Source organism: Triplophysa rosa, linkage group LG5 (genome assembly GCF_024868665.1).
Source record: "Triplophysa rosa linkage group LG5, Trosa_1v2, whole genome shotgun sequence".
NCBI lineage: Eukaryota > Metazoa > Chordata > Actinopteri > Cypriniformes > Nemacheilidae > Triplophysa > Triplophysa rosa.
In genome coordinates, this window is record NC_079894.1 from 24,587,682 (window position 1) to 24,615,627 (window position 27,946).

Below are 27,946 nucleotides of genomic sequence, written 5' to 3' on the forward strand. Positions count from 1 at the left end.
AGTGTTTGAAAATGTTTTCTAAAATATGGCCTAACCAGAAGTGAATCAACAAATTTATTTAGACATCCATAAATAGAAAGTGGTTTGTGTGTCATTGTGTTTTTTTTGTCATGCATAGCTTCATAAGAATGTGTGGGTGTGCATTTATTACCAGGCTTTCCTGATTTTGCCAAGTGAAATATGTTTTGGGTTGACATCAGTTTTAACCTTGGGACAACATTGCAATCAACCATTTAGATCTGAGGGATACTTACACCACAGTTGTCACCTATACATTTTCTCTGATTTTAGTGATTAAGGTATGTTGAAGGTAGGTAGAAACGTCGTTCCAACTACAAATGATGATTCCTCAAGAATATTTCTCACTTTGTAAAATCACTTGAGCCGTATGTATGTGTGCATGCATGCATATGTGTACAGTATGCTTAAAAAAGAAACAAATATGAAACAAGTTCTTCTGGATTGTCACATCAAGCAGTGTTTGTATGAAATCGTGTGTAATGTACCATGTGTCATTCACATGGTTTTTACCCTCTTGTCGTAATTTAGGTTAGTTTAGTTTTATGTTTTTTACACTCCACCTCTCTCTCTCTCAATTTTCAATTTCAAGGTACTTTATTACCGTTATTTATCAAGGTACTCTCACTCTCTCTCTCTCTCTCTCTCTCTCTCTCTCTCTCTCTCTCTCTCTCTCACTCTCTCTCACTCTCTCTCTCTCTCTCTCTCTCACTCTCTCTCTACACGTATGTGTAAATGCTCTTTAAATGTTTTTTTGTGTACAAATGCTTTTAAAAAAATAAGGAAAGCAGGAAAAAAAAGAAAAGAAAAATGTCTCTCTCTCACACACACACTCACTCTGACACTTGTAGTGACTTGTAGTTTCAGCAGAACGAGCTTTTAAAAGCATGTTTTCCCCCTTTTCTTTGCAGCAGAAGAATGCCTTTGACTTCACGCTGCACGACATGTGCAGTTTATCTGTAAAACAAAGCAGCAGACACCATGAGCTCCATTCACTGCAGAGACAGGTCACACAACATACTTTCTGCTCTGTTTGTGGCTCAGAAAGCTGTGGTTTGTTTTTGCATTGAGGATGTGTGTGTGTGCATGGGTTTGTGTTGAGGAAGCGCTCATGCGAAGGCGCGGGGATCTGAGAAACTAAACTGGAATTTGGCGACATGGTGAGTTATTGCTGACCCACATTTCGAGAACTTTGGTGCAAGAAGTGTTTTATGTGTTCTTCATGTACTTGTATGAAGTGGAACTGAGAGTAATGCATTTCACAGTTGAATTGTGTTTGCATGAGATTTACAGAGATGCATGATGTATATCTGAATGCAAATGATAAAAACAAATATCTAATGTCCTTCAATGAATGGGAGTCATTACAAACCCCCGCTCTGTGACTCTTCAAGATGCATTGAAGAGCATTATTGTGAAACTTCTGAGCGTGTTTGTGATGTGTGTGGGCAGGTTTGGATGTGCTCTAGGGGCCGCGTTACTGAAAATCACACCTGTTTTTAGTGAGGACGCCCCCTGTAGAGAAGAATAATTCACAAACAAAGGAAGTCATGTCTTTGTTTATATTTAAAAACTACAAACAATATCTTGAAGGGCTTGTGGCTGTGCAGTAAATGCATGAATTATATAATTATAGCATAGATGTCAAAAAGAATTATATAGATGTCAATGTGTGTGCCTGTGTGTGACGTGCTCCTCATCCCTCATTCTGCATGTTAAATTTCTGTAACGTTTGTTTTTGCAAGTGTTTATATAGGTTGATTCCATTGATGCATATACTGAAAGCGGATATATGGCCTTATATTCTTATATATTTCTCAAGACATACATTTACATACATATGTTCAAGACATATATTGTAAAATATACAGTATAATACACAATATTAACCCGACAGTGGGAATTTAAGTTGTTCTTAGAAATCTGTATGATTTATTCATTACGATACATTTATTCATTATGCATTTGCATAAATCATGTGAAAACAGGCAATTGTGTAGTACACTCATCATTATTTTAAAAAGAGACAAACCCAACCGTTGGGTTATGAATTCAGGTTGTTTCAGCCAACGGTTGGGTTACGTATATTTACGTTATAAACGCTGTTGCACAACGATTGCATACTGTGCTGTCAAAGGGATAGCTCACCTAAAAATTAACATTCTGTCTTCATTTACTCACTCACAAAGAAAGATATTTGGAAGATTTGTTTGTTAGCAATTGGCATTTCTGGGGCACCACTAACCATCACAGTAAAAAAATATTGCATAATTGTTTTGTTCTGTTGAAAATGATAGAAGATATTTTTAATAATTGAGGAAAACTAACAGTTCTGGGGCACCTTTGACTTACATTTTTACTACTTTGGTATTCAATGGTGCTCCAGAAATGTCAGTTGCTAACAATTCTTCCAAATATCTTTCTTTGTGTTCAACCGAACAACGAGGTTACATAATTCATGACAGAATTTTCATTTTTGGGTGAACTGTTCCTTTAAGATTTGCAAAACCCAGTGACAAACATAAAAGGTGACTAATAACAACTATTTATGGCAAAAGATAAAAATATGGAGATATGAGATTTCAGAACGGCAGCAGCGATAGGCCTACGCAGTTTTTGTGTTCTGAAACTAGTTTAGATCTTTACGTATCATGATGTGGTCGATGATATTTCTGTTGTCATGGAGCTGAAAAACCAGAACATTGTGCTGTAGTTCTTGTAAGCAAATGCTTTCATCCTCCGTATTAGCATGACTAAAGCAATGACAGAAATACTGTCGCCAGCACCCCTCCATCCTCATGCCTTCTGTCTCTCGCTGTCTCTTGAGTCTTTCAACAAATGAGTGGTTTTCTCTCTCTCACTTTAGATACCTTCCCAGAGATCTTTGCAGCATCTTCGAGGTGGTTTTTGCAGCTGAAGTCATATATCTCAGTATGGAAGGGGTTCTGAATGAATGGGAGGAGATGATGATGAGGAAGATCTAACAGACTCATGACAGAGGATTTTGGAGGGTTTATTTTAGTCTGAAATCATCATCAGATTGGGGCAGATTGTTTGTGCTGTAGAACTTAATACACCATTATGTTGCTGCTGGCTGTTGTGTGCATGTTGTGTCGCTGGAGTCCAGCCACGTTGGTGGGTGGTGTGGGATCAGTATCGAACTGCATACCACGGAAAACAGTGTCTCTTAAGAGTAAGTTAACTTTTTTAACACAAGGTTGAGTTGATTGTGTATGTTCTTTGGTTTGACGTTTATTTTTACACCATTCCTCACTTTAACTTTGGACATGTTCCACTAACATCAGAAACATTTTGAATTTTTTTAAAAAATATTATATTATAATATATTTTTCTTAAAATATTTAACTGTTTTAAAAGTTTCTTTCTGTAAGATATTTAGCTTGTGGTACATGGCAATTGTTTTGATAGCTTGTTATTTCACGTGTTAACATTCATACATTATTAAGAATGGCTTAAGTATGAAATTGGGCCACTTGGACACCATGTTTGTTTACCATATCCATAAATCGTTTTACCAAAAAGAAAACCGTGGTATTTCCACTATGGTAAGATCCGAAAAACTAGGGATGCAATAAACAGTATGCAATACAACTAGTTTAGGGATAACAATAAAAGTGAACATAAAAATAGAATGAAATCCAAAAAAAGTAAGATTAAGAGAATTATAAGGCTTTTAAACAATAAAATAAGCAGAAAGAAGAATTATATATGTCTTATATATGTAGATGAATAGCATAATGCTAAATTGGCAATATGTTTTAGCAAAAATTAAGGTATAGCAAATATTTTAAACCGTGTAAAAAGGTTTGTTCCCTGTGCTCTTTTGAAATACCTACTTTACTTTACCTCTACGTTCAGGGGCGGATTGGGAGTTGACCAAGAGCGGCCCTTCATCCATTCCATAGAGGGGGGGGGATTTGGCTGTCATTTCGAAACGCTTTTCTAATCTAATACGTCTAATCCGTCTGTCCAAATTTGCTTTTACGTTTCGGCCCATGCGTTTGTGATCCGTCCTGTCTGCCGCTTCAGTAGCATAACTACACCGGTCCTAACGGCCCGAAAACAGACCGGCCCACTGGGAATCTTCCAGGCCCTCCCTATTAGCCAATCTGGCCTTGTCTACATTTGTTTTGTCATACTACGTAGTTCTGTTATTCTATGTGTGGCTTTTCTGTTATTTCCAAACATTGGCAACTTCTGCCCTTGACTCTGGCCTTTCACTGTTGCTAGGCAATGGAGGACATTCATTTCGCGAGGAGGGTGTTTTGAACTACACCACGATGCTGTTGAGGGAAGATCTCAATCTGCTCATCCTGGGTGCCAGAGAGGCTATTTTTGCCCTCGATCTAGATGATATCACATTCAAGAAGGCCATGGTGAGGTCATAATACAAAAATTTGGTTATCGTGATATTCACTTGCTTTTATGCCACTGCACAAGCAATGAACATATTATTTATGTGCTTATTTTCTTCAGGTGAAGTGGCAAGTCACAGACAAGCAGAAAGACGAATGTGTCAAAAAAGGAAAAGATGCTACGGTGAGCTTTCACCTCTGAACTCTTACACCGTGTACATCAGACGCGATGCGACACGACACACACGGCTTGTTCTAATGAAATTGTCTGAGCCGCATCCAGTGTGGACAAAATGTACAATTATAATGGGTTCTAACATTGACAAAATGTTTATATGCTCTCCTACTTGTAAGTTGCTTTGGATAAAAGCGTCTGCCAAATGATTAAATGTAAATGTAATGCATTTTATTGTATTTTGTCGCGTTGCATTGTGCCGGTGTAGACATGATGTAAGTTTCCTTGCGTCAGTTTATAAAAAACATTTACTTTTGTTGTTTAAAATTTGTGTCCATACTGTAAAGACTTTAACAGTGAATATTTGACACCAACGTTTTTATGCATCATATCATGCGTTTTCCCTTTCAAATATCAAGTAGCTTTGCTTTTATTTCTAGTTGGTCTCCAGCCATATTTTATATTGCAATACAATACATTGTGTTTTGTTTGTTTTAGAACGAATGTAAAAATTATATTAGGATTCTTCATAAAAAGGACGATGGCACGATGTACGTTTGTGGAACCAAAGCATTTAACCCGACCTGTGGCTATTTGGTGAGTCTCATCACTCAATGTTAGTCACTTAGATGTGAAATGGTCTTTGTCAGGGTCCAGTTGCATAAACTTAGCCGCTGAGTTGAGACTGGGGCTGCGTCCGAAATCGCCTACTTCCATACTATATAGTAGGTGAAAATGAGTATGAGTCATGAATAGTATGTCCGAAACCTCAGTAAATACCCGGATGGTCTACTACTTCCGCTGAGATTCGTGAGTGTGGATCGGATGGACACTTATCTATCCCATGATGCCACAGGAGATGAGCAACGGTCAAATTTCAAAAGTAAATCAAATAAATATAGCAGAAAATTTAAAGGCGGGTGTCCATTTCAATGTAAGTGCCAATAAAATGAATTTCTCGTGACTAAATTATGTTTTTATAAACACTCACGCATAGGTTGTTGTTAATACGTCATAGTTCAAAGAGCATACGGGTCATGTGACATGGCGGACACAGTATGTCTGAAATGTATTCATACTACACCCACTCATACTACATAATGTACTGTTTTAACGGCCGATAGGTAGGCACATATTCAAATTCAGGACGTACTGTCACAGTATGCGATTTTGGACGCAGCCTGGGTCTTAACAACTCGTCTCACTGACTAGCAATCAGTTAGGACTAATCAGTCTTACTTTTTATATTTTAATTAGACCAATCTACCTATTTATGAAACTTAAAGAAGTTATGACCAGTCTTGAAGAAAAAAATAGATGACTAACTTCTAAGAACTTCTAAATGCCGTTTATGCAACCAGCCCCAGGTTTTAACGTATTTGTTGTAATGTATGGTATTCTCTATAGTCTTGGGCTGGTGGACAGCTGGTTTTGGAGGACACACAAGAAGACGGGAAAGGAAAATGTCCATTCGACCCTTTTCAGGGTTACACATCTGCGCTGGTCGGTACGTATCAGACTATTCAGAGAAGATACATGAACGCATTGGTGATAGTGCTAGTTGTTCTAAAGCATGTAAACACAGCACTTTCGAAATATCTGCACAAATAACTGAATAAAACACAACTATTAACACGGTTGACTCGGGCCTTTCACAGAAGGAGTGCTGTACTCCGCCACATCAATGAATTTTCGTGGCTCAGAGCTCGCCATGATGCGCAGTTCAGACGAAATCATACGCACAGATGCTACAGCTAACTGGCTCAGTGGTGAGTTATGAATAACTGCACATACACACACACACACACACACACACACGCACGCACACACACACACACACACACACACACACACACACACACACACACACGCACACACACACACACACACACACACACACACACACACACACACGCGCACACACACACACACACACGCACGCACACACACACACACACACACAATAGGGTCAATCTGTGTCAACTCAAAAATTAGCCGTGGGTCATGCCAAGTGACCCACATTTAATTTTCGACCATTAAAAAATGGGTACAACTCTTTGCACATGGAGCCAGGCGCTTCACAATGCCAAAGAACTTTTTTGTCTGAATGGTTCCATAAAGAACCTTTAACATCCGAAGAACCTTTCTGTTTTACAAAAGATTCTTTGTGGCGGAAAAAAGGCAATTCAGATTATAAAAAGGTAAGAAAGAGATGGTTCTTTGAAGGACATTTGACTGAATGGTTCTTTGTGGAACCAAAAACGTTTTTTCTATGGGATCGCTGTGAAGAATCTTTTAGCACCTTTACGCAGAAAACATGCATCCATGGTATTTCATTTTTCTTTCTTTCTTTATTTTTTCTTGCTATAATAATAAAAATTATATTTTAGGTGGGGAATTTAACAAAATTTGGTTGATTTGCAACAGAGTGACCCATAGAGCTGCGGCAGGGTCATTCAGTCAGGCATTTATTGGTTTACAGTGAAATCATTTTTCAAGTACTTTTGAAGTACAAACATTCCAACAAGGAATGCACAGTCTGTACTGAGAAACAAGAGTGGTTGTAGGGGAATCTCATGATCTCTTTTGTCATTTAAGAACCGAATTTCATCCATATGGCTCACATGCCGGAGAGTGAAAACAACCCAGAGGGAGACGATGACAAGATCTATCTCTTCTTCACTGAAGCAGCAGTGGAATATGACTCCTACAGCAAGGTGGACGTCTCTCGGGTGGCCCGCGTGTGCAAGGTAAAGCACAATAATCTGGATTTGGGTAAATTTGATGAGAAATGTTTGAGTTCCTATTGAGATCTTCAATAATAATGACTTTCGATTGCAGACTTGACAAATCTGAGCTCAGTTTGTTGACATTGTAGAGATCTCTTCTGAAGAGATTTGAGCAAAAGTTTCCATCTAAGCTGATATCTGGGAAACGTGACTGAGATATTAAAGAGATCCAATTTGTGACATGTCTTTTTAATGTCTTATGCTGATGGGTTTATGTCCTAATGCAGACTGCAACATTAGAATCACTACACAGTATTTGTAACATGCGACATGCTCTTATTCTCAACAGGGGGACTTGGGTGGCCAGAGGACACTCCAAAGAAAGTGGACATCTTTCCTGAAAGCGAGGCTCGACTGTTCTGTACCAAACACCAAGCTGCCTTATCTGGTCCAGGATGCGTTTCACCTGTGCCCTGGCAACTGGACCACTTGCGTTTTTTATGTGGTCTTCACCCCACAATCGTGAGTTTGAGTCTATACCTTTATGATTAGATTGACAGACTATTTGTGACCCTGGATCACAAAACCAGTCTTAAGTAGCACGGGAACATTTTTAGTAAAAGACAAAAATACATTGTGTGGGTCAAAATTATCGATTTTTCTTTTATGCCAAAAATCATTAGGATATTAAGTAAAGATCATGTTCCATGAAGATATTTTGTAAACTTCCTACCTTAAATATATAAAAACTTTATTTTTGTGAGTGGATGGTCTGCCACAGTGTATGGAAGTAAAATAGAGACAAATGTGTTTGAAGCAAAAAGACGTGCTGAATAGCACTAACTGAAAAAAAATGCATTGTATTAACAGTGCTCGCATTTTAAGGTTCTGCAATTCAACATGGTTGCATATTTAAGCTGTGATTTTTTCAAATGTAAAAATTTCACACACAGTTTCACCGTTTAAAAATTCAATAATCAAAATTCACCTTTTAAATTTCATTTAAAAAATTCAACTTGTTATAAAATACAAGCTTTAATATTCGACAGACAATTTTCAGTCCATATAATTTCGGTTTAAAAATTCGTCCACAAATTCAGTGGTTCAAATTCGACTTGAAATTCAAAGTTTCACATCCGGGAATCCCAGGAGAAGCAATAGAGCGCCGATTCCGCCATGCATGATCTCTACCTGCTGCCTGACCGCTTCACCAGCAGGTGGTGCAAGTCGCTTCTGACGAAGACCAAAGCAAGAAATGCAGATACTTTTTATATGTTTGCAGCACAGTCCACTCATCTGCTCGATTAAGTGAATTTATTTGATCTCATAGATCTCTTATGCATCATCAAGAAAAAAATAATTGTTTCTTGTACTGGCAGCTTAGCTCACCACTATCAGCCCTGGAACGGACATGGAGCACGGGGACAATTCCAGGTGGCCTGGAATCAGTGGACTATTCATACATTTATAATATTAATTTAATTATTTAAATATCCTACCCGATCTACTAGTACTGCCTATCTATAGTAACTGTGCGTTCAGACCGCCGCCGTCGAGAGCGTCAAAGTGGCCGGAAGTCATTCATTTTCAATGTGAGCGCGGCGGCGAGGAGCGGCGCGGCGCGTCTTGGCCGTTGAGGGCGTCAAGGAGAGTTGAAATCAGGTCAACTTTATGGTAATGAGCTATGACGCGGTTCGGCGGCAACCAATCGGAACGTAGAAGTCCATCTCTTGAGATGATTCCAGAGAAAGCAGCCCTGTAAACTTTGGTTCCGACCACATTAGTTCCCAAGCAAAATGGAGGAGAAGTTGATAACTGCTGTGGCGGGTTTCCCAATCCTATACGACGCGTCCCTGTTTGCGTACAGGGACATAAATAAAAAAAATGATGCGTGGACCAAGGTGTCTGAGATTGTTTGTGTTCCTGGTGAGTTGCTGATGATTTTACGTCATTAACGTTATACATTTTCTGTAAATAAGCGGAAATTTATGCTACCTTTAGCGCCAGAGAATGCAAAACAGTGTTACTGCTGCAGAATATTATTTCGTTAGCAAACGTGTAACTACAATAGTAACTACACACGTACTGTGCGTTCAGACCGCAGCCGTTGAGCGCGTCAAAAATCGCTCTGGCTGCCCTGCCAACAACGCTGTAGAAAGAGTCTTGGGCGCACTGACGCTCTGACGTAGATCGTAATCTTATCTTGTATTTAAAGGGGCCTCAAAGCAAACAAGCGTGTTGATCTTGTGCAGACTGACCACAAGAAATTGATCGGTGGAAAAAACTTTATTGTAGTTACACGTTTGCTAACGAAATAATACTCTGCAGCAGTAACACTGTTTTGCATTCTCTGGCGCTAAAGTTAGCATGAAATTTCCGCTTATTTACAGAAAATGTATAACGTTAATGACGTAAAATCATCAGCAACTCACCAGGAACACAAACAATCTCAGACACCTTGGTCCACGCATCATTTTTTTTATTTATGTCCCTGTACGCAAACAGGGACGCATCGTATAGGATTGGGAAACCCGCCACAGCAGTTATCAACTTCTCCTCCATTTTGCTTGGGAACTAATGTGGTCGGAACCAAAGTTTACAGGGCTGCTTTCTCTGGAATCATCTCAAGAGATGGACTTCTACGTTCCGATTGGTTGCCGCCGAACCGCGTCATAGCTCATTACCATAAAGTTGACCTGATTTCAACTCTCCTTGACGCCCTCAACGGCCAAGACGCGCCGCGCCGCTCCTCGCCGCTGCTCGCCGCCGGCTCACATTGAAAATGAATGACTTCCGGCCACTTTGACGCTCTCGACGGCGGCGGTCTGAACGCACAGTAAAGCCTGGCTCAGATTACAGGATTCTCGGCCAGAATTTACCCCGATTTCCCCTCCCGAGAATCTTTGAAAAAATCGGGTCCAGAACCTCGATCGGGTCCGAGTTCGGCCCAGATTATCACGTAATGTGAGGCGTTCACAGATCGAATCTTACACCTCCCGATCTGCTCCGAGAGAAATCGGGGCCGCCCCGATCATATCAAACATGTTTGATATTTAGGATTTTAAATCGGGGTGATGACGTTGGTACTTTCGCAACAGCCAATGAGAGGCACATCTGCAAGGTGACGGAGGTGACTGACAGACCTTTAAAAATGTCGACCGCGAAAGCTCCTGCAAGGGTACGTTGGACAGCGGAGATGGAAGAACAACTTGTGGCAACAGCATGATTGTCTATATAATGTATCCTCCAAAACATACCACAACCGCACAGATAAGGAAAAGAGCTGGGGAGAAGTCGCGTCGGTTTTAAATGTACCGGGTAAGTTAACTGCTAACGCGCAGCTTGTAGTTTCGTTCAACAGATTGTTATTTGGCTATAGGCATACAGATAACATGCGTTTATGTGTTTGTTTTTATGCTGTATCTTATAATCACATTGGCATTCATCTTTATTCTCGGCAGCAACTATTTTTTTTCTTCCGTTATTTATTAACATTAAACTTAAGCGGCTCGCCCAAAGCACAGTCATAACTTCAGCCCTAGCAAAAAGCATTATAGCACCCCCTGCTCAAAATACGTTCCCGCGGCTTTGGACAGACAGACAGAGAATCATTCAGAGAGCGACAAAGACGTTACACAACCGTTGCCAGGTGAGATCACGTGAAATTAACTTTGCGATGTCCCTTTGTTTACTTCTGTTTCCCGGTGAGATGACGTAAGAGGCGTCCTCTGGTATGATAATCTTAATATTATCCTGTAGTTTGGGTGTCTTAGATGTCTTTTGATGTGCAATTATGAAATAAAAAAACTTCCAATCAAACTTTCTAAATTTTTATTTTTGCACTTGCTACCTTTAGGCTTATTTATAAACACAACTTTACGCCCCAACGTTTTCTTATCTGGACATTTCACATTCATAAATGCAAGTTTACAAAGGGCAAACCTATTTTTGTAGTGCTTGAAAAAGAGATTCAAATGTAGATGTGATGTCAACATCTAAAAATAGTAAACCCATTAAAACGGTTACTATTAGCTCCTTTTACAAAACTGCATATCCTATGGATATGTAAAATATGTGTAATTTAGTTGTACACTGATGAGTGTGAGCTTGTTTAAGATTTTAAATAAGAGAATCTGTCAAGATTCTCCTTATGTGTGTGCTGCAACCAGAATTTTTAATCTTTCCGGATTTTAAAACTCCTGTAGTCTGAGCCAGGTTTAAGAGTTTATGTTTGTATTTGGCTTGCTATTTATACGCATTCATTACTTTTTACGTGCATATGATTACCCCCTTGGTTAAGATGGTGTGGGTTAAGTCGGTATGTAGGCTACATAAAAAGTGCACGCAAAACACATGCGTATCATATGCACGCAAAATATAATTTCTGTAGCTAGCCAAATGCAAACATAAAATCGTGCTTTTGATAAGCACGAACTTAAGTCATCAAAAAATGGTTTGAGTATCGAGGATGAGAAAATTGTATGTTACAGTGAATTACTGAATCATACTGTGTTTGAATAAAATAAGCTAATTGCATGAAGCTATTTGAATGACACATGCAATGGTATCTGATTAAATGTGCCAGAAAACAAGACAACAAGTTTTTAAATCATTACATTAGTTACATAACACCATCACAATAAACTTAACATTTAAATTCAAATAAATTTTTTTTTTTCGGTTTAAAACTAAATAGGAAAAATAGCAATCATTATACATTTTAAACAGACAATAGTAGTAGGCTAACTAAAATAGTAGTGAAAACAGATGTAAGAACAAGCCATGAACAATTTTTCATCAGAACGTAAAATAATCTACAATATAAATAACAATATTAAAAAAAAAAAGTAATTGTAAAATATTTAGTAAATGTAGGATATAAATGTAACTTAAACAAACGAATAACTACACCACTTAAAAGAGAAATATCAATGGAAATAATTATGCCTATACTTTTCATCTGAAATCTCAGAACGCAAACACAATAAAGCCAATTATAACCTATTGTATGAACGAATGAATAAAAAACAAACTGAAATACTGCAACAATAAAGACACATATACCTATTAGTTCTGGTATTATGTGAGAAATACGGCGGGACATGCTAAAATTCTCATTGTGTCATTTTGTGCTTTTTGCATTAGGGCTCTTCCGCATTTCTGTAGCCTACGGTTATTAAAAAGGTGTAGGCTAATCATCTGGTCTGAAGATTAAGCAACATTAAGCGTTTTAGCACGGTACACCGCCGTGATGGCGTGGTCCGTGGACGCTAAAGGGACAGAGTAGGCTAAAGGCACTTAGCAAATCTTGCAAGCTTATAACGTTTTTGTTCCACCATGCCACCATACATGTTGTGGATATTCAGCTAAATGTTTAGCGTAAGTTTAAAGAGGGTAAATTTGATCATTTAACTGAACTGTACACATACATTTTAGACACGTACATTACGTGTTTCTCCAACGTGGTTTCAGTGTATTTCTGTCATTTAAAATGCATAAATTTAACAATATGTTGACTTATTATGTGAGCATATAGATTAAAAATTATTATACCAAATCGTAATTTCGTTTTGATATGTTATAGTATTGGGTAAGCTAATTAAAAAGAAAGGCTATAGCCTAATATAAAAGTATACGAAATACAATGCGCCAAACAGCAACATCTACAGATAGTTGTGTATATTGCCATGGAGCACTCATATTGTTTTCTGACCAGTAATTAAATATATTTTTCACTGCTCGGCCATGCAAACTGACTTGCGTTGAGGTGTATGTTAGAGAGGTCCTCATGTGTCCCAGCGGCTTCGGGTCTAAAACGTTGACAAAATATGCCTTGGGCACAGGTCGTGTCCGATATGGCATCGGGTCTCTGGTAATTTATAATGAATGTGCTTTTACCAATCGCCCCGAAAGACACAAATTAATTACATTTTATGGTTAGGTAAACAACAAATATGTGTTACGCCAAACTTTACAAGACATAATTAGGTTAATATACCGTGAGTGATTGACATTTTAGCATTTAATGAACAGACAGCAACTCAAGCAATTAGCGTGTAGTCATACTCGCATGTTCGTGTGTGGCACATTATTGGGAAACGCACACAGCATGCAACAAAAGTTTTTATCTTTGCGCGTATAGATCCATAACGCCGTGAGGTATCTTGCTTGGCTGCAGGCTGCACAAGACGTTTCGGGTCTAGTCGGGTTCTAAAGAAAGTGCTGACTATTTTTATCTGGTCTATTTTATCTGGCCTGCTCAAGAAGTTCGCTTGGCTAAAATATCAGTTTTTCTGTCTCGTATTAACAAACGAACGTTTCCACAATTCCACAACATCCAGCATGTTCTGAGAGTCTCAAATTAAAACAAGATCATGCAAGGAAAATAAAAAGAATGTTTATTGAGATTGCAGCTACGTCATATAAACAGAAGCACATGGGAGAGTACGCGTTAAAATCAGAGCATTTGTCAATAAGCTCCTAGTTGAGATCTCAGTTATTTGACCGCTTCAAACACAATACATGTCCTGTAAATGCTGATGATGCATAGTATTTATGTGAACACGATGTGCTGAAGTAAAAAATAACTTAATTCCTTCGAGCCAGAGCAGGAAACCTAAAATTTCTGATGTTGATGATGCATAAGAAGAGATCTATGAGATCAAATAAATTCACTTAATCGAGCAGATGAATGGACTGTGCTGCAAACATATAAAAAGTATCTGCATTTCTTGCTTTGGTCTTCGTCAGAAGCGACTTGCACCACCTGCTGGTGAAGCAGTCAGGCAGCAGGTAGAGATCATGCATTGGGGGAATCGGCGCTCTATTGCTTCTCCTGGGATTCCCGGATGTGAAACTTTGAAATTCAAGTCGAATTTGAACCACTGAATTTGTGGAAGCGAATTTTTAAACCGAAATAATATGGACTGAAAATTGTCTGTCGAAAATTAAAGGTTGTATTTTATAACAAGTTGAATTTTTTAAGTTAAATTTAAAAGGCGAATTTTGATTATTGAACTTTGTAACGGTGAAATTGTGCGTGAAATGTTTCAATTTGAAATATTCACAGCTTAAATATACAACCATATTGAATTGCAGACTCTAAAAATGCAAGGACTGGTAATGCAACAGCTTTTTTTTTTGATTAGTGGTAATTCAACATGCTTTTTTGCTTCAAAAACTAATGGCATTGAAATACTTCCATAGTAATGCAACAGATTTATTTTTGATTAGTGGTAATTCAACATGCTTTTTTGCTTCAAAGACTAATGGCATTGAAATACTTCCATAACAGTGCCCCTGATTAACAACTTCAAAGGCAATTTTCTCAATATTTTGATTTTTTTGCGCTCTCAGATTCCAGAGTTTTAAACTGTTGTATCTCAGCCAGATATTGTCCTATTCTAACAACTCATATATGTATAGAAAGTTTATATATTCAGCTTTCAGATTATGTAAAAATCTCAATTTCGAAAAATTGACCCATAGGACTGGTTTTGTTGTCCAGGGTCACATTTATTAGCGTTCTTTGATCACAATGTTGTGGTGTGTTCAATTGTAAGGGACTCCTCTCAATCCTCTGCGGTGTGTGCGTATGGAATCGAAGACATCAAGGCCGTGTTCTCAAAAGGCAAGTTTAAGGTGCCTGTTAACATGGAGACGTCATTTGTGAAGTGGTTGGTGTACACATCTGATCTGCCTGACCCCCGACCCGGAGCAGTGAGTTTTTCATTCATTTACAGTAATACCGCTAGAGATCACCAACGTAACTTCACTTCGTTTCTGTCTCTATAGTGCATTGATGATTATGCCAGATCAAAGGGAATCACTAAGTCACTGGAGCTGCCGGATAAAACACTGCAGTTTATTAAAGACAACCATCTGATGGACCAGGAAGTTAAGCCTCTAGGAAAGCGCCCCCTGCTGGTGAGGACAGGCGCCGCTTTTACCAGAATTGTGGTGGCCACTACGACTGACCGGAACGGAGATAGCCATCACGTCATGTTCATCGGCACAAGTAAAGATCACTCACACATCGTAAAGTTTTTTTTAAAAGCAATGAAACTAATATAATATATTTTGTTGTTTTTTGTACCAGAGAGCGGATCGGTGCTGAAAGCTGTGAATTATGATGGAGAGATGGTCATCATGGAGGAGATTCAACTCTTTGAATCCTCACAGCCCATCAAGATCTTACGACTTTCCAACACCACGGTATCAAACAGACCATAGATCAGTGCATTTAAATGAGCTTTGTCACACTGACTTTATACTCTCTCTGTCTGTTTGTTTCTATATGGCCCTTTCCAAAAAATAAGTTAATTCAAGTGTGCCACCAGTATACTACTTCTAAACTAAAAATAAGAAAGTATACCTTGTGTATCTCAGAAATGTATACTTAAAATTACACTTAAAGTGCACTTGACTGGAAAAGTCTACATATACCGACCACTGAGAGAAAAGTCTAAGTACTTGAAATATTTTCACACTTTTATACTTGTACTTGATCTTGTATCAAAATACTCTAAGTATAGTTGTATACTTGTTATGCAGCACAGTGAACACAACTACGTTACATTTATTTCTTTAGCAGACGAAATGACTTTATAACGAGAGAGCATTTAACATGTCGTTTAAGGAGCCAACAATAAGTGTAGTCTGCAAAACTATGTGTGGGACTAGAATTGAAGCTATGGAAAGATTTTGTGTTATATTTAGCTAAGGCATGAGTCAAAGTTATTGTCCTTTATACATACAGCTATGGAAAAAATTAAGAGACCATTTCAGAAACCAAATTTCAAATATTGTTTCTATCTGCATTTATTTGCAGAAAATGAAAAGTGGAGAAGGGTGAAAATAACAGAAAAGATGCTCTGTATTTTTTCACATCTCAAATACTGCAAAGAAAACAAGTTCAGATTTACTTTTAAGCAACACAACAGTAATATTTCTACATGTATTTAGGAAAAGTTCAAAAGTAATTTTTTATGTGATAACCTGAATTTTTATCAGTTTTCATGTATCTTGTCATGCTGTCAGTCTTTTACATTGCTGTTGGATGACTTTGTCATTCCTGATTTTGTTGAAATTCAACAAACACTGGACCGGGATGGCCACAATATATCTAGAAACACTGATTTAAAATGAAAATATAGATTGGTCACCTATTTTTTTCTGCGGCTGTACATGTTGAAAATAACTAGTCTTTTCTTTTTAATGCAACAGTTGTGTGTGTTGTTATTTCAGCAGCAGTTGTATGCGGGTTCAGATGCAGGCGTGGTGCAGGTGTCAGTTAGCGAGTGTGGGCGGTATCACACCTGTCTGGACTGCATCCTGGCAAGAGATCCGTACTGCGGCTGGGACCTCGACACAGACCGCTGCTCTACCGTAAACACCTCACACAGAGACAGGTAAAGAGAAAAACATATCAGGTGGCTCTCACAAACCTGACATTCAGCTCATAGTTTTACCCCGTGATCATGATGCACCCACAAAAAATAAGCTTATTTACAGGTTTTATTTTTTGCATTGTGATATTAATGACATGAAGCAAAACCATCTTGCGGTTCCTATTGCTTTAAAGGAATAGTTCACCACAAAATGAAAGCGTCTTATTATTTGCTTACCCACGTTATTCAAACCCCACATGGTTTTCAGGACCAAACAGGGATTTTTAAAGTGTATTGGTTTTTCTGGTTACAATGGATTGTGACCACCTCTTCTCAAGCTCTTCAAAAGCGTTATAATGTAACCATCCCTTTATTTCCTAAAAATGTGGCAAGTTGTTTAATTGTCATTAGATTATCGTGGTAATATTTGCTGTACTGCAAATTGCAAGTTTAGTTATACTAAAGAAAAGTTCAATTATATTTTGTGAAACAGTAAGCTTGAACACAAGTTTACAACTTTGTTCTGAGAAGTAAACATAAAACATAGATTGAAAGTATTCATACTTATACCAATAGCAGATTTAGCTTCTTTTTTTTTGTACGGGATGACAATGGGAATTAAAAAAATAATGAAAATTTGCTAAAAATATTTTGGGAGGGACATGACAATGTGAAATTAGACCTTTTTTCGTGACAGAAAATATCTCTTTTTTTCAACCACAGTTCTGTGATTCAGAGTGTAAAGGAGGGAAACGCCAGTAGATGTCCACAATTAGGTTTGTGATGTATCATAATGTTGAAAGTGATCTATAAACCATCAAAGAGAAATTAATTTACAACTACACCCAAACTCTGTTTCAGATGACAGTAAACCAGTGAACATCTCATTTTTCCTCGGCAATACCGTGAAACTTTGGTGCCAGCCGTATTCCAACCTGGCACAGGTAGAATGGCAGGTGAACGAACGACCGATCACAGCTTCAAAGACCTTCCAGATCCTCTCAGACGGACTGATGATCTTCAACGCCTCAATGGACGACTGCGGCCACTACACCTGCGATTCCATCGAAACCCTCCTCCACCAGAAATACAGAACACGGCACGTCGCGTACGATCTGAAACCGTGGGCAGGAACTGGAACTACAGCATCACTGCATGACGTTCGAGAAAAACAAAACTCCTTAATAGCCACGGTAGTGATCTTGACACTGACGTTGGTTGGGCTAGTCATTTGGAATCTATACAAAGGTCATCTACCATTGCCGTGCTGTTCTAGGGGTCCGATGAACAGGTCTGAAGTCGACCACGTCGATGGTAACCGAACTGAAGACCATCAACTAGCATCATCAAGGAACAAGAACAGCAATAACAACCATTTAAATGACCGGCGATGTTCTGACTTTAAAGAAACCGACAGACTGGCAACCATGACCGGTTCCACAGTTCAGGTCTCATTGCAATATATAGATAATGAATCTGAGATTTGACTCGCTAATGTAACGCTTAGGCTTTTGTTCAGCACACCAAGCCCAATGGTGCGGGTTTCTTTTTGCAGTTATAAAATCTGACTAAACATATAGTCTAAATGATTTTGTGTCCTTGAATGAACATTCGCTCCTAATGTCATTCTTCAATCCTTAAACAGGGCCTACAGACAGTTGCAACGATAACAATGCTTTCTCAAGACATTTGGGAGTTTTAAGGCAGTACATTGTCTTGTTAAAAACCTGAAATGGGCATAACCGTCACCTCTATGACATGTTGCCTTCGATGGAAATTCCAGATGAGCAAGAATGAACGTCCTGTATTTCAAAGACGTGCAGCTTTTAACACACTGGATTAAAACAGAAAAGAATGACTGTTCTGTTAAAGATACAGATTAACAAGACTTCAGTCAGAGTCATTTGCATTGAAACTTTGATTCAATGCAAAATTGTTCAATGCTTTGTACGGTTTTAGGGTCTTTTATCACATGAACCCATTTCTTAAAGCAGTGTTTTCAAACTTTTGGTGACCTGGAATGATGAACATTAATGTTTACAACCTATAAAACACATGACATATTTGTCCCTCAAAGCAACTATTTAAGCAAAAACAATTTATTTTTCTTTTAAACGAACAAAAAAAATGTATCCTTAGGTCCCTAATGTTTACTTTTATACTTTTTATACTAAGAATAAAAAATAGGAAAGAGGAAGAACAGTTGTTGTAGACAAATCCAGGCATTCGAAACGCAAACAAAAGGTTTCAAATGAATGAAAAACAAGTTTTGTGCCTGCTATATGAGAAATGTACAAAACAGGATTTCTAAACTGATATCTTCAATATACAAGTTTATTCCATTAAAACCCTTGTTCTCTCACTAACAGGGATACATGTGGCATCAATAAACAAATACCCTGACATACTATTCTGTTTAGATTTACGTAAGATGGTGGTACATTCAACACCTTGCTGATACAAAACACAGGCCATTAAATTTATGTTTTTGTAAAACTGAGCCAATAATGTACAATGTTGATCACAGAGTGCGTATTATTATCTTCTATAGCGATATCTCTTAAAGTGGAACCACAGCTGAAAGATGCCATTGGAGAACTGGCATCGGAAACCATGGCGATGAGAATACTCCCATTCGCGATTCACGATCTTAAACGCGATGTCCTCGTACGGCGGCCCGGCATGAAAACGCAGAATCCCGAAGTCTTTGTTGTCGAGGGAGGGCTCCAAGAAATACTGCGGTGTTGAGCGTTTGTCAATGAGATCTGGGTAGAAGATGTTGAACTTGTAGCCCTGGACGATTTTGGGCGGCGGGTTGTCGAAGTCGTAATGCGTCTGGTTGTATTTGTTCCACTCGAAGCCGGTGTGGACGCGGTTGAAGAAGCGAGGTTTGCGAGGACGGTATTTGTCGGCCCACAGGTACATTTTTCCAGTCAGGGGCATTTCGACGCTGAACTGGGCCTCGTCGCCGCCCATGCCTTCTTTGGCAAGCCGCACGAATGCGTCCTCTGCGCTTTCATTCGCGTCACCTATTGCGGAAAGAGGGAATAAATGTTGCATTAGCAAATCATAGGAATGCAAACTTAAAAGTAAAATTTCAAACATGTGGTTTGTCATTTTTTGGTAAATGTAATATCGAGACCCTCACCTGTGACCTGCATCTGTCTCCGGGCCAGATGGAGTCTCTGCATGTCTTCATCCACATCGGTGACGTGAGTGTCCAGCGGTAACTCCGAGGACTGCAGGAGGGTGGGACTGTACCGTCCGGAGTCGTACTCCGCCTGAGACTGCTGGATCAGATCTTCTTCTGTTAACACGGCCTCCGGGGCTTCACCTTTCTCTCCCCCCTCCCCTCCATCTTCTCCTCCTTCACCTTCTCTCTTCTCCTCAGGAGAGCTCCTTCCAGACCGCTCACCCTCTCCTCCCTTCAGCCTTTTTTCCACCCTTTCTCTGTCTTCCGTCATCTGACTGGTTCCTTGCTGCGGGCTGCCCGTCTCCTTGTGTGAAGACTCTGTCCCTCCAGCACTAGTGTACGACATTGAACAAATCACATTGGGTGCTTCTCAATTCTTATTTGTGCATCCTCGTTTCCCTTCCTCGCATCTTAGCCCCACCCCTTCAGAATGTGTGGGAAGGGTGCAAGGAAAAGACGGAGGATGGAAGAATTAAAGGGGTGCTGCAACGATGTGTCATGTGTTCTGACTTCTTTACAATGTTAAACGTGCTGTCTTCTCATGCTTAACATGGTCAACTTGTCAAAAACGAGTTGGGCGTATTACGTAGTATTTCTGTGCTCAATACACTCCCCCAGCGATCGTACAGGTTTCGGAAAGTTTTTTTCGAACATATAAAACTGTTTCGTAACAATTTTTCTTAGTCCCTTATTGGTAGGGTTGGGCATTGTTTCAAATTTATCGATTCCGATTCCTAACGATTCTTAGTTTCGATTCCAAAGCGGTGAAAAAGTAATAAAAGTCAAGCAAGATCAAAAATATTTATTTTGTGCCATTAGTTACAGCTGAACACACACAAAAGTGTCCTGTGTGAGCCATCCTTTCGAAGCGAGGGAGAAGGGGGACTCACGTGTAGCATCATGTGCCGGTGTTCTGTCGAATTGTCCTACCCTGTCAGATTTTCCTACCGCAGGGCAAAACTTAATATAATCTAAAACACATAGACAAAATAAACAGGTAGGATGATTTTACAATGCAAAATACCGTCAGATAGTCCTACCAGCTTAAAATAAACACATAAAATAAGTGTACAGCGTAAATACCCTGTCAGATAGTCCTACCAGCATAAAATAACATGTAGGATTAATTTACTGCGCAATACCCTATCATATTGTACTACCAGTATGAAATAAATATGCAGAATGATTTAACAATGGAAATACACTATATTAGATTCCCGTAGCACTATAAAATAAACAGGTAGGATGATTTTATAGCGCAAAAAAATTAGGTAACATTGATGTGCGCATGGCCCCGGCGTTGTAGTGTCATCGGCGGCTAATGAAGTGTGGGCACTCGGGATGCGCAACGCATCAAACACGGTGCATTCTTGTAATTCGATACGATGAACCAACCGCAGACGCTTTGCCATATTGCTGGTGACACCCGTCTTGCAACATAAGTTTGTCACAATAATTACACTTAGCTTTGTGATTTCGCAAAATGCAGCCACACTTTAGTGCGCCTTCCACGGTCCATCATGTGAACTGACTTTTAGTATTCGAGCGGAAGGTCCTCGCAGATGGCTATGTAAGGTCAGGTGACTCAGGTCTTGACAGATGACGTGAAAATTATGTGACTGTGCGGTCCGGAATCGTTACGTGGAATCAAATTTTTTTTTTTTTAAAGGATCCGATTCCTTTCTTATGGATCCGATTCCAGAATTGGAATCGAATTTAGATTCCCAACCCTACTTATTCGACAATTCTCCCGGAAAAGCACGCCCACACGGCAGCAAGGAGAGCAGGAGGAGCATGCACAGACGTCACTTTCACTTGTGTGCTAGAGAGAGAGAGCATACGTTCGCGAAGTTCAGGTGTTTGCTTGTTCACTGCATTTGGGTGATGGATGTTATATAAACGGTGGATATAACACTGTTTTGGAGATCGTTTGAAACTGATATATGATGTCTGTGTTTTGTTAGCAATGTGCTTTAGTTCAGCCTACCCCTCCCCGCACGCGCCGTATGCTTTCGGAAATAATCGTACAGCTGTATCTATCTTTTATAAATGTGAACAAACTAAATACTCTTCGAAGATACGAAGTATGCAATACTACTCTATAGGTACTCAAGATTAATATGAGATTGGCAGAAACCGCGTGTGTTAGGGCCACTTTAAAACAAGTGAAATGGCATATCCTCGCTCTCTTTAGCGTCATTTCAAAGCGCCGTCAGTTAATGATGACTCTACACATTGAAAATATGAAAAATTAAGTTAACTACATACTTTTGGCAGATATAATATTTGGAAGATATATAATCCCCACTACAATATAATAAAGTTAAAAACATGCTTAAAGTGGTCAGAAATGTATATGAAATAGGTCAAATATATATAAATATGAACCATATTAATACATTAACTATATGAACATTAACTTTACTGTCTGAAATAGGTCTACATTTACAATAATAAAAGCGTAATTATCCCATTTATGTATGTTTGAATATGATCTAAAAATGTGACGATGTGCAGGGGGAGGAGAATTTATTCGCGCGTCAGGTTTAGTCGATAAAACACTTCCGCAAACGAAACACATGTGTATCCTCGCTCATGACTCCTCAGAAAGCCTCCTCTCTCCTCGCCTCAATTAGAGAATTGAGATGTCTGTTGACTGTTCAGATGGAAACGAGCAAAGTATATATTGCATACTGCATACTATTATTTTAAAAAGTATGTTAGACAGTATGTAGTATGCAAAGTAACTTTTCAGTTTTCACACTTTTGACTAATAAAGTGACTATAAAAAGTTTCATGATAATACTTGTGAATTCATAAGTTTCAGTCAGGCCCAATGCATTATGGGAAAGTGAGTTCCATACAGTGTGCCTCGATACTGTGCATACTTGCAAAAGCAGAAGGTGCTGGATAAATTCTGTAAAATTCTGGATGTAAAAGTGAAAACACTCACACTGGTCGCTCATTCCCCGGCTCTTCTTTGATGATGGGGAAGAGCGGTTCGCTCTCCACACCCTGTTCCTGCTTTAGTTTAAACAGCTTCTGTCTCAACACATCCTGATGTCGCTCTCTCAACCTACACACAACACAGGAAAACCTCTTTTAATGTTAACCTGCATCTGATGGGACTCATAAAGATCATCTCTGTAGGTTTTATTTACAAATAAGATCAGGTAGATAGTGTGATACGCACCTGGCTCGTGCCATGTAGACGCGCACCTGCTGCAGAAGACTCTCCCAGTAGCCAATGTCCAGGTTGGTACCTCCTGCCTGGATCTTATTCTCGATGTTCACATACAGAGCTTGAAGCTGGCTGTACGTCTTGCCCTTAAACACGCTTTGCACGTCCGTACTGACAGAAGTGTTGATCCCCTCACGACGATCACCTGCCGTCACACACAACGAGAAAAAGCTGAGCCATTTTGTATCTTGTTTCAAATGTACACAGACCAAAGTCACATTGGATAAAAGCATCTAACTAGATGAATGCATGTAGATGTAATCAACATTAAGATCAGACTGGCAGAGCAAATGCCGTGTGACTGTACTTAAAGGGGGATGTCATTTTTTTATCCTGAGGACGAACGATTTGACATTTGAGATGTTAAAACGCCATTTATCTGTTGATTACTTGAGACAGCACTGAATCATTTCCAATCCATTCACAACAAGAATGAACGAAGTTTATGTGAAGTTATCTTTACATTGTGTTGTGAACATGATGAAAAGTGTCCTTAATACACAATACAATTACAATAAGAATGTATTAATTGTCGTTTTGCTTTAACACTATAAACAATATATAAACTTGAACTTTTTCATACAACATGACATGCACGTTTTCTGTTGGTTCAAATGAATTCAGTACTAATTTGGTCTGGTGTATTCAGAGTTTAAACAGTCTCTTAAAGCTTCTCTGTAAGCTCTGTCTCTTTTTAAATGATGAGCAGAACCAAACCACCTTAAATGCATAGACAGGTAGTATTTTAAAACTATTTTAACACATTTACACATATTTACATTTCAGTACAAATGTTAACGCATTTAAAACTGTTCCAGAGAATTCTGGAGATTTTTCCTAAATGTGTCACGGAGAGACACATCTGACTTAAAAACAGCGCAGCTCGGGCTGCACGGAGAGACACGTCTGACTTGCAATGCTCATACTGCACAGAGAGACACGTCTAAAATTGTAATTTTAAAAGGGAATAAGACGCGCCTGATTTATAATTGCGCAGCTCGCAAGTGACGTCACAGACCAACTAATCGATAATGAAATTCATTGACAACTATTTTTATTATCGATTATTATCGATTTTATCGACTAGTTGTTGCAGCCCTAGTATTTATTATCAAAGTATTTGTCAGTAATACAGCTATTTTGGGGGGAAATAATTGCATTGCAGGCTGATTTAAGGTGTGCTCCAAAATTTTCCGCTTGCGCTCCTAAAAATTTCAGTCAGGGGCTACAGTGCTCCTAGTAAAAAAAGTTAGGCTGGAGCCCTGCGCACGCGGTAAGTGAAACTGAGTCATATGTCTGTGTTTTGTTGGCATTGAGTGCTTTAGTTCCGCCTCCCCCCCGCACTATTTTTTTGAAAATAGTCAAACAGCTGTATCTGGCTTTTATAAATGTGATCAACTTACAGACTCTACTGATATTTGAAGGCTATTATACTATTCCGTAAATACTCAAGATTAACATGAGATATGCAGAATCTGAGTTATGGCCACTTTAATTCAATTTTAATTTTTAAAAAGTTTTTAGATGAGATACGGATTTCATTCATAATTTATAGTTCACCCCAAAATTATTTAAAAAATGTACTCACCGTCATGTCATTTCAAACCTGTATGACAGAACATAAAGAAGGGATTTTGAAGAATGTTTATAACAGAAAACCTTTGGTCCCCATTGACCTACATTGGTTTTGTGTCCGTACAATAAAAGTGAATAGGGACCACTGTTTTTATTTACCAACTTTCTTTAAAATCTCTTCTTTTGTGTTTTACAGAGGAAATAAAGTCATACAGGTTTGAAATTACATGAGGGTGAGTAAATGATGAGAGAATTTTCATTTTGGGGTGAACTATCCCTTTAGGTATATGCTGCTCTACAGACAATGTAATTCAATGTAAAATAAATAAAGCATAACTACAAATGTGCTCATAGTTTTTTCTTTGGTCTGAAGGGTCTTATTTGTCTAAAGCGACAACGTTCTGCACCAATCAAATTTCTTTCCTACCTTCACTAGCATCTCACCTTCTACCAGAGAAGATGAAGAAACGCTGAGACATGATGTAAGTGTTCCAAACCCCTTAAATTTACATACATGTCAATTATGAGACTGTATAAATTATGAATGTAAATGTCAAAGCACCTGGTCCTTTCCCTGACGTCTCCAGCTTCCGCAGTTTGCTGATTTCATCTTCGGTAATGGTGGTCATGTCCCTCCAGAAATCCACATTCTTGCCCTGTTCCAGCTCCATGTAAACCTCCATGATGAATGTAGACATTTAAATGATGAGTTGTATACTTGAAAACATGTTTAAAATAGCACGCAGTACCAGTACCTCGCATACAGAAAATGTATATACACATACCACATGCCTTTTCCAAAATAGCAGTACACGATGCCAAAAATATATTTTCTCTCTCTTTCTCTGACACTCACCTTGATGTCCTCCAGCAGGTCTTCCATGTCTGTGGCGGTGAGGCCGTTGAGGAAGGTGTACGGCTCGTGCATCTCCACTGACAGATCATCATCTTCTGCACTGATGTATTTCGCCAGCAGGTCGATGGGCTTCGCTCGACCATCACGGATACGGATCTTAGACCTGTTTTACATCATAGATAGGCATTACATTCCCATCACACTAGGTGAGCTCAAGTCTTCTCCTAGATATCACTCCTTTTTTAAGAACAAATGTTTGGAATGACATAAGGATGAGTAAATGATACAAGAATGTTATTTTTGGGGTAAACTAACCCTCGAATACACCAGCAAGTATACTATTAAATCCTAACACAAATCATCATTTGGGGCATGTTTGTTACCTCAGTTTGGCCTGGTGCAGATGAAAGTTGTCTTCTTGCTCTGCCCATGTTTTAAAATGCTCCGCCTCTTTCTCTCTCTGCAACATCTCCAGCTCCAGCTCACGCATGGATTTCTCACGCTCTCTCTCCAGACGCAGCTGCTTCACCTGAACACAGAGACATATAAACATTTTGCTTTTGTGTTCCACAACATAAATAACAGCAAACAGATTTGGATCATCGAGGGTGAGTAAATTATGACCCAAGTTTAATTTTTGGACACTTTCACAAACTTTTTCAATCAGAAAGAGCTTAATTTCCCAGTGTGCTTGCACAAATTTAATCGCAAGATAATAAAAACAAGCACGAATATAGAGATTTTGCACATTTCTTTGACCTGTTGTTACTCAACTGGTAAAACACAACTTGCAACACTCAGGTCATAGGATAAATGTGAAGAAATACAAATATGTATATCTTAAATGAACTGCAGGTCATTTTGTGTAAACATGTTTGTATAAATGTCAAAAAAAGCATTTTGTACCTTTTGCAGTTCTCTGCGGTTTTCCTCCTGGATGAGTTTATTTCTCTCCTTCAGTTCTTTCTCTGACAAATGCCCAATGCCCTTTTTCACCAGAGCCTGACAAACACACATACAGGACAAGGTCACTTTAAACATCACTATAAAGCCATTATGTATTTGGATCCCAGCATTCAGTAAGCCTCGCTCACCTTTTGCCACTTAAAGGTGCCGAGCAGGTTGTTATCTCCAAATGGATTGTCTGCGTTGGTGTAGCCCATGTACTCCTCACTCCAGCCCATCTTCTCCCTCTTCTTCCTCTCTTTGGCATCTTTCTTAGCCAAACGTCTGGTTCTCTTTTCCTCTGGAGTTTCCAGTGCTTTCATCATCTCCTTCTGTTTCTTCTTCTCCTCCTTGCCCGAGGCAGTGCCCTGTGCCGTCTTTCTTTCTCTATCAGAGTCAGCCGAGGAGCTGGAGGAACTTGAGGCGGCTGAATCTGAGCGTCTCCCTCGCCTGTCGTGGTCTCTTCTCTCTATGCTCCTTCGTCTCTCTCTGCTGGGACTTCTGCTGTGACGTCTCCTGCTTTCTCTTTCGCTGCTGCTCTTGCCATCTCTCACTTTGCTTCGCCCGGACTTTGTGCTGGACCGGGAGGAGGATCTGCTCTTTCTTCTGCTGTTCTTCTCATCCTTGTGTTTCGTCTTTTTCTTGTGTTTCTTGTGGTCACTACGACTGTCACGTGGAGAGCTAAAACAATACATTAAACACAAACAAATGCTTTGGTGTTGCACAAAGTTCATGGGTTTGATCAACAGGGAACACAAACCTACTGATAAAATGTATTACTTGAACATATTTTTGTAAGCCGCAAAACTGTCAAATATAAATAGCTACAATTCATACGACCCCCTGGACTATGCATTTAAAGGGCACATAAGAAAATCGAAAGTAAACACAGTGATATGAATGAATACTGTTAGATACGCAATAAAATACGCTGAGATCATAAGTTGATTTCACAAGAAAGAAAGATAAAACTCTGTTTAAAAGATATATATATATTTAAACAAAAATGCTGTGTTTTTAAGTACCAATCTCTGTCTTTAGATCTTCCGCTTGAACGCGCTCCTCTGCCTCTCTGCCCACGGTCAGATTCGCTGGAGTGGCCGGACTCTCTGCCTCGGTGTCGGGTCGGCCCTGCGGAATCTCCGCTGCTGTCTGACCGGTCTCGTCTGCGGTTCCGACCGTGTCTGTCTTCGGGAGACCTCGACCGGGCATTTCTGCCTCTGCTGCGGTCTCTGTCTCTAGATCCAGAGCGCGATCTACTCCTGCGATGCTTCTTCGAGCCCATGATTGCTGGTCCTGACAACAGCGCGTCGCGTAAATAGGTAGTTGATTATGTTTGTAATGTCCCCCTCTTAAAATACCCACTTTATGGGTTTTTAAGAAAAAAACAACCAGAATACTAATATTGCTGTTGAGAATACAGCTATTTGCATTCACCTTCGAGCGTTA

The 27,946-nt window shown here is 39.2% G+C and overlaps 2 protein-coding genes across 4 annotated transcripts; one reads left to right on the forward strand and one right to left on the reverse strand.

Moving 5' to 3' along the window:
- Positions 1-974: 974 nt before the first annotated feature.
- sema4e (semaphorin 4e) lies at positions 975-19,090 on the forward strand. 3 transcript variants are annotated; one of them, XM_057335164.1, is made up of 15 exons: positions 975-1,178; positions 1,471-3,211; positions 4,270-4,415; positions 4,516-4,578; positions 5,068-5,166; positions 5,977-6,076; positions 6,228-6,338; positions 7,168-7,319; positions 7,648-7,820; positions 14,861-15,017; positions 15,093-15,315; positions 15,397-15,512; positions 16,545-16,708; positions 17,411-17,463; positions 17,549-19,090. In XM_057335164.1, the coding sequence occupies exons 2-15, from the start codon at positions 3,100-3,102 to the stop codon at positions 18,172-18,174; spliced, it is 2,295 nt and encodes a 764-aa protein (XP_057191147.1). In that variant the 5' UTR covers positions 975-1,178; positions 1,471-3,099; the 3' UTR covers positions 18,175-19,090. The 3 variants fall into 3 exon arrangements, with proteins under 3 accessions (XP_057191147.1, XP_057191146.1, XP_057191148.1); XM_057335163.1 differs by having other exon boundaries at positions 2,885-3,211; XM_057335165.1 differs by having other exon boundaries at positions 2,885-3,211; positions 16,548-16,708.
- Positions 18,209-27,792, reverse strand: cactin. The gene is made up of 10 exons (XM_057335162.1): positions 27,523-27,792; positions 26,647-27,178; positions 26,459-26,554; positions 25,936-26,081; positions 25,553-25,715; positions 25,259-25,373; positions 23,074-23,266; positions 22,834-22,956; positions 19,836-20,212; positions 18,209-19,716 (listed from the first exon to the last, which is right to left on the reverse strand). The coding sequence occupies exons 1-10, from the start codon at positions 27,780-27,782 to the stop codon at positions 19,226-19,228; spliced, it is 2,496 nt and encodes an 831-aa protein (XP_057191145.1). The 5' UTR covers positions 27,783-27,792; the 3' UTR covers positions 18,209-19,225.
- Positions 27,793-27,946: the final 154 nt, after the last annotated feature.

Coding starts and splice junctions, on each gene's coding strand:
- sema4e (XM_057335164.1), top strand. CDS start 3,100: ATGTTGCTGCTGGCTGTTGTGTGCATGTTGTGTCGCTGGAGTCCAGCC. Junction 7,320..7,647: donor GGGTGGCCCGCGTGTGCAAG/GTAAAGCACAAT, acceptor TATTCTCAACAG/GGGGACTTGGGTGGCCAGAG. Junction 7,821..14,860: donor GTGGTCTTCACCCCACAATC/GTGAGTTTGAGT, acceptor TTCAATTGTAAG/GGACTCCTCTCAATCCTCTG.
- cactin (XM_057335162.1), bottom strand. CDS start 27,782: ATGGGCTCGAAGAAGCATCGCAGGAGTAGATCGCGCTCTGGATCTAGA. Junction 26,082..26,458: donor ACCGCAGAGAACTGCAAAAG/GTACAAAATGCT, acceptor CTCTGTGTTCAG/GTGAAGCAGCTGCGTCTGGA. Junction 25,374..25,552: donor ACCTGCTGGAGGACATCAAG/GTGAGTGTCAGA, acceptor TTCATCATGGAG/GTTTACATGGAGCTGGAACA.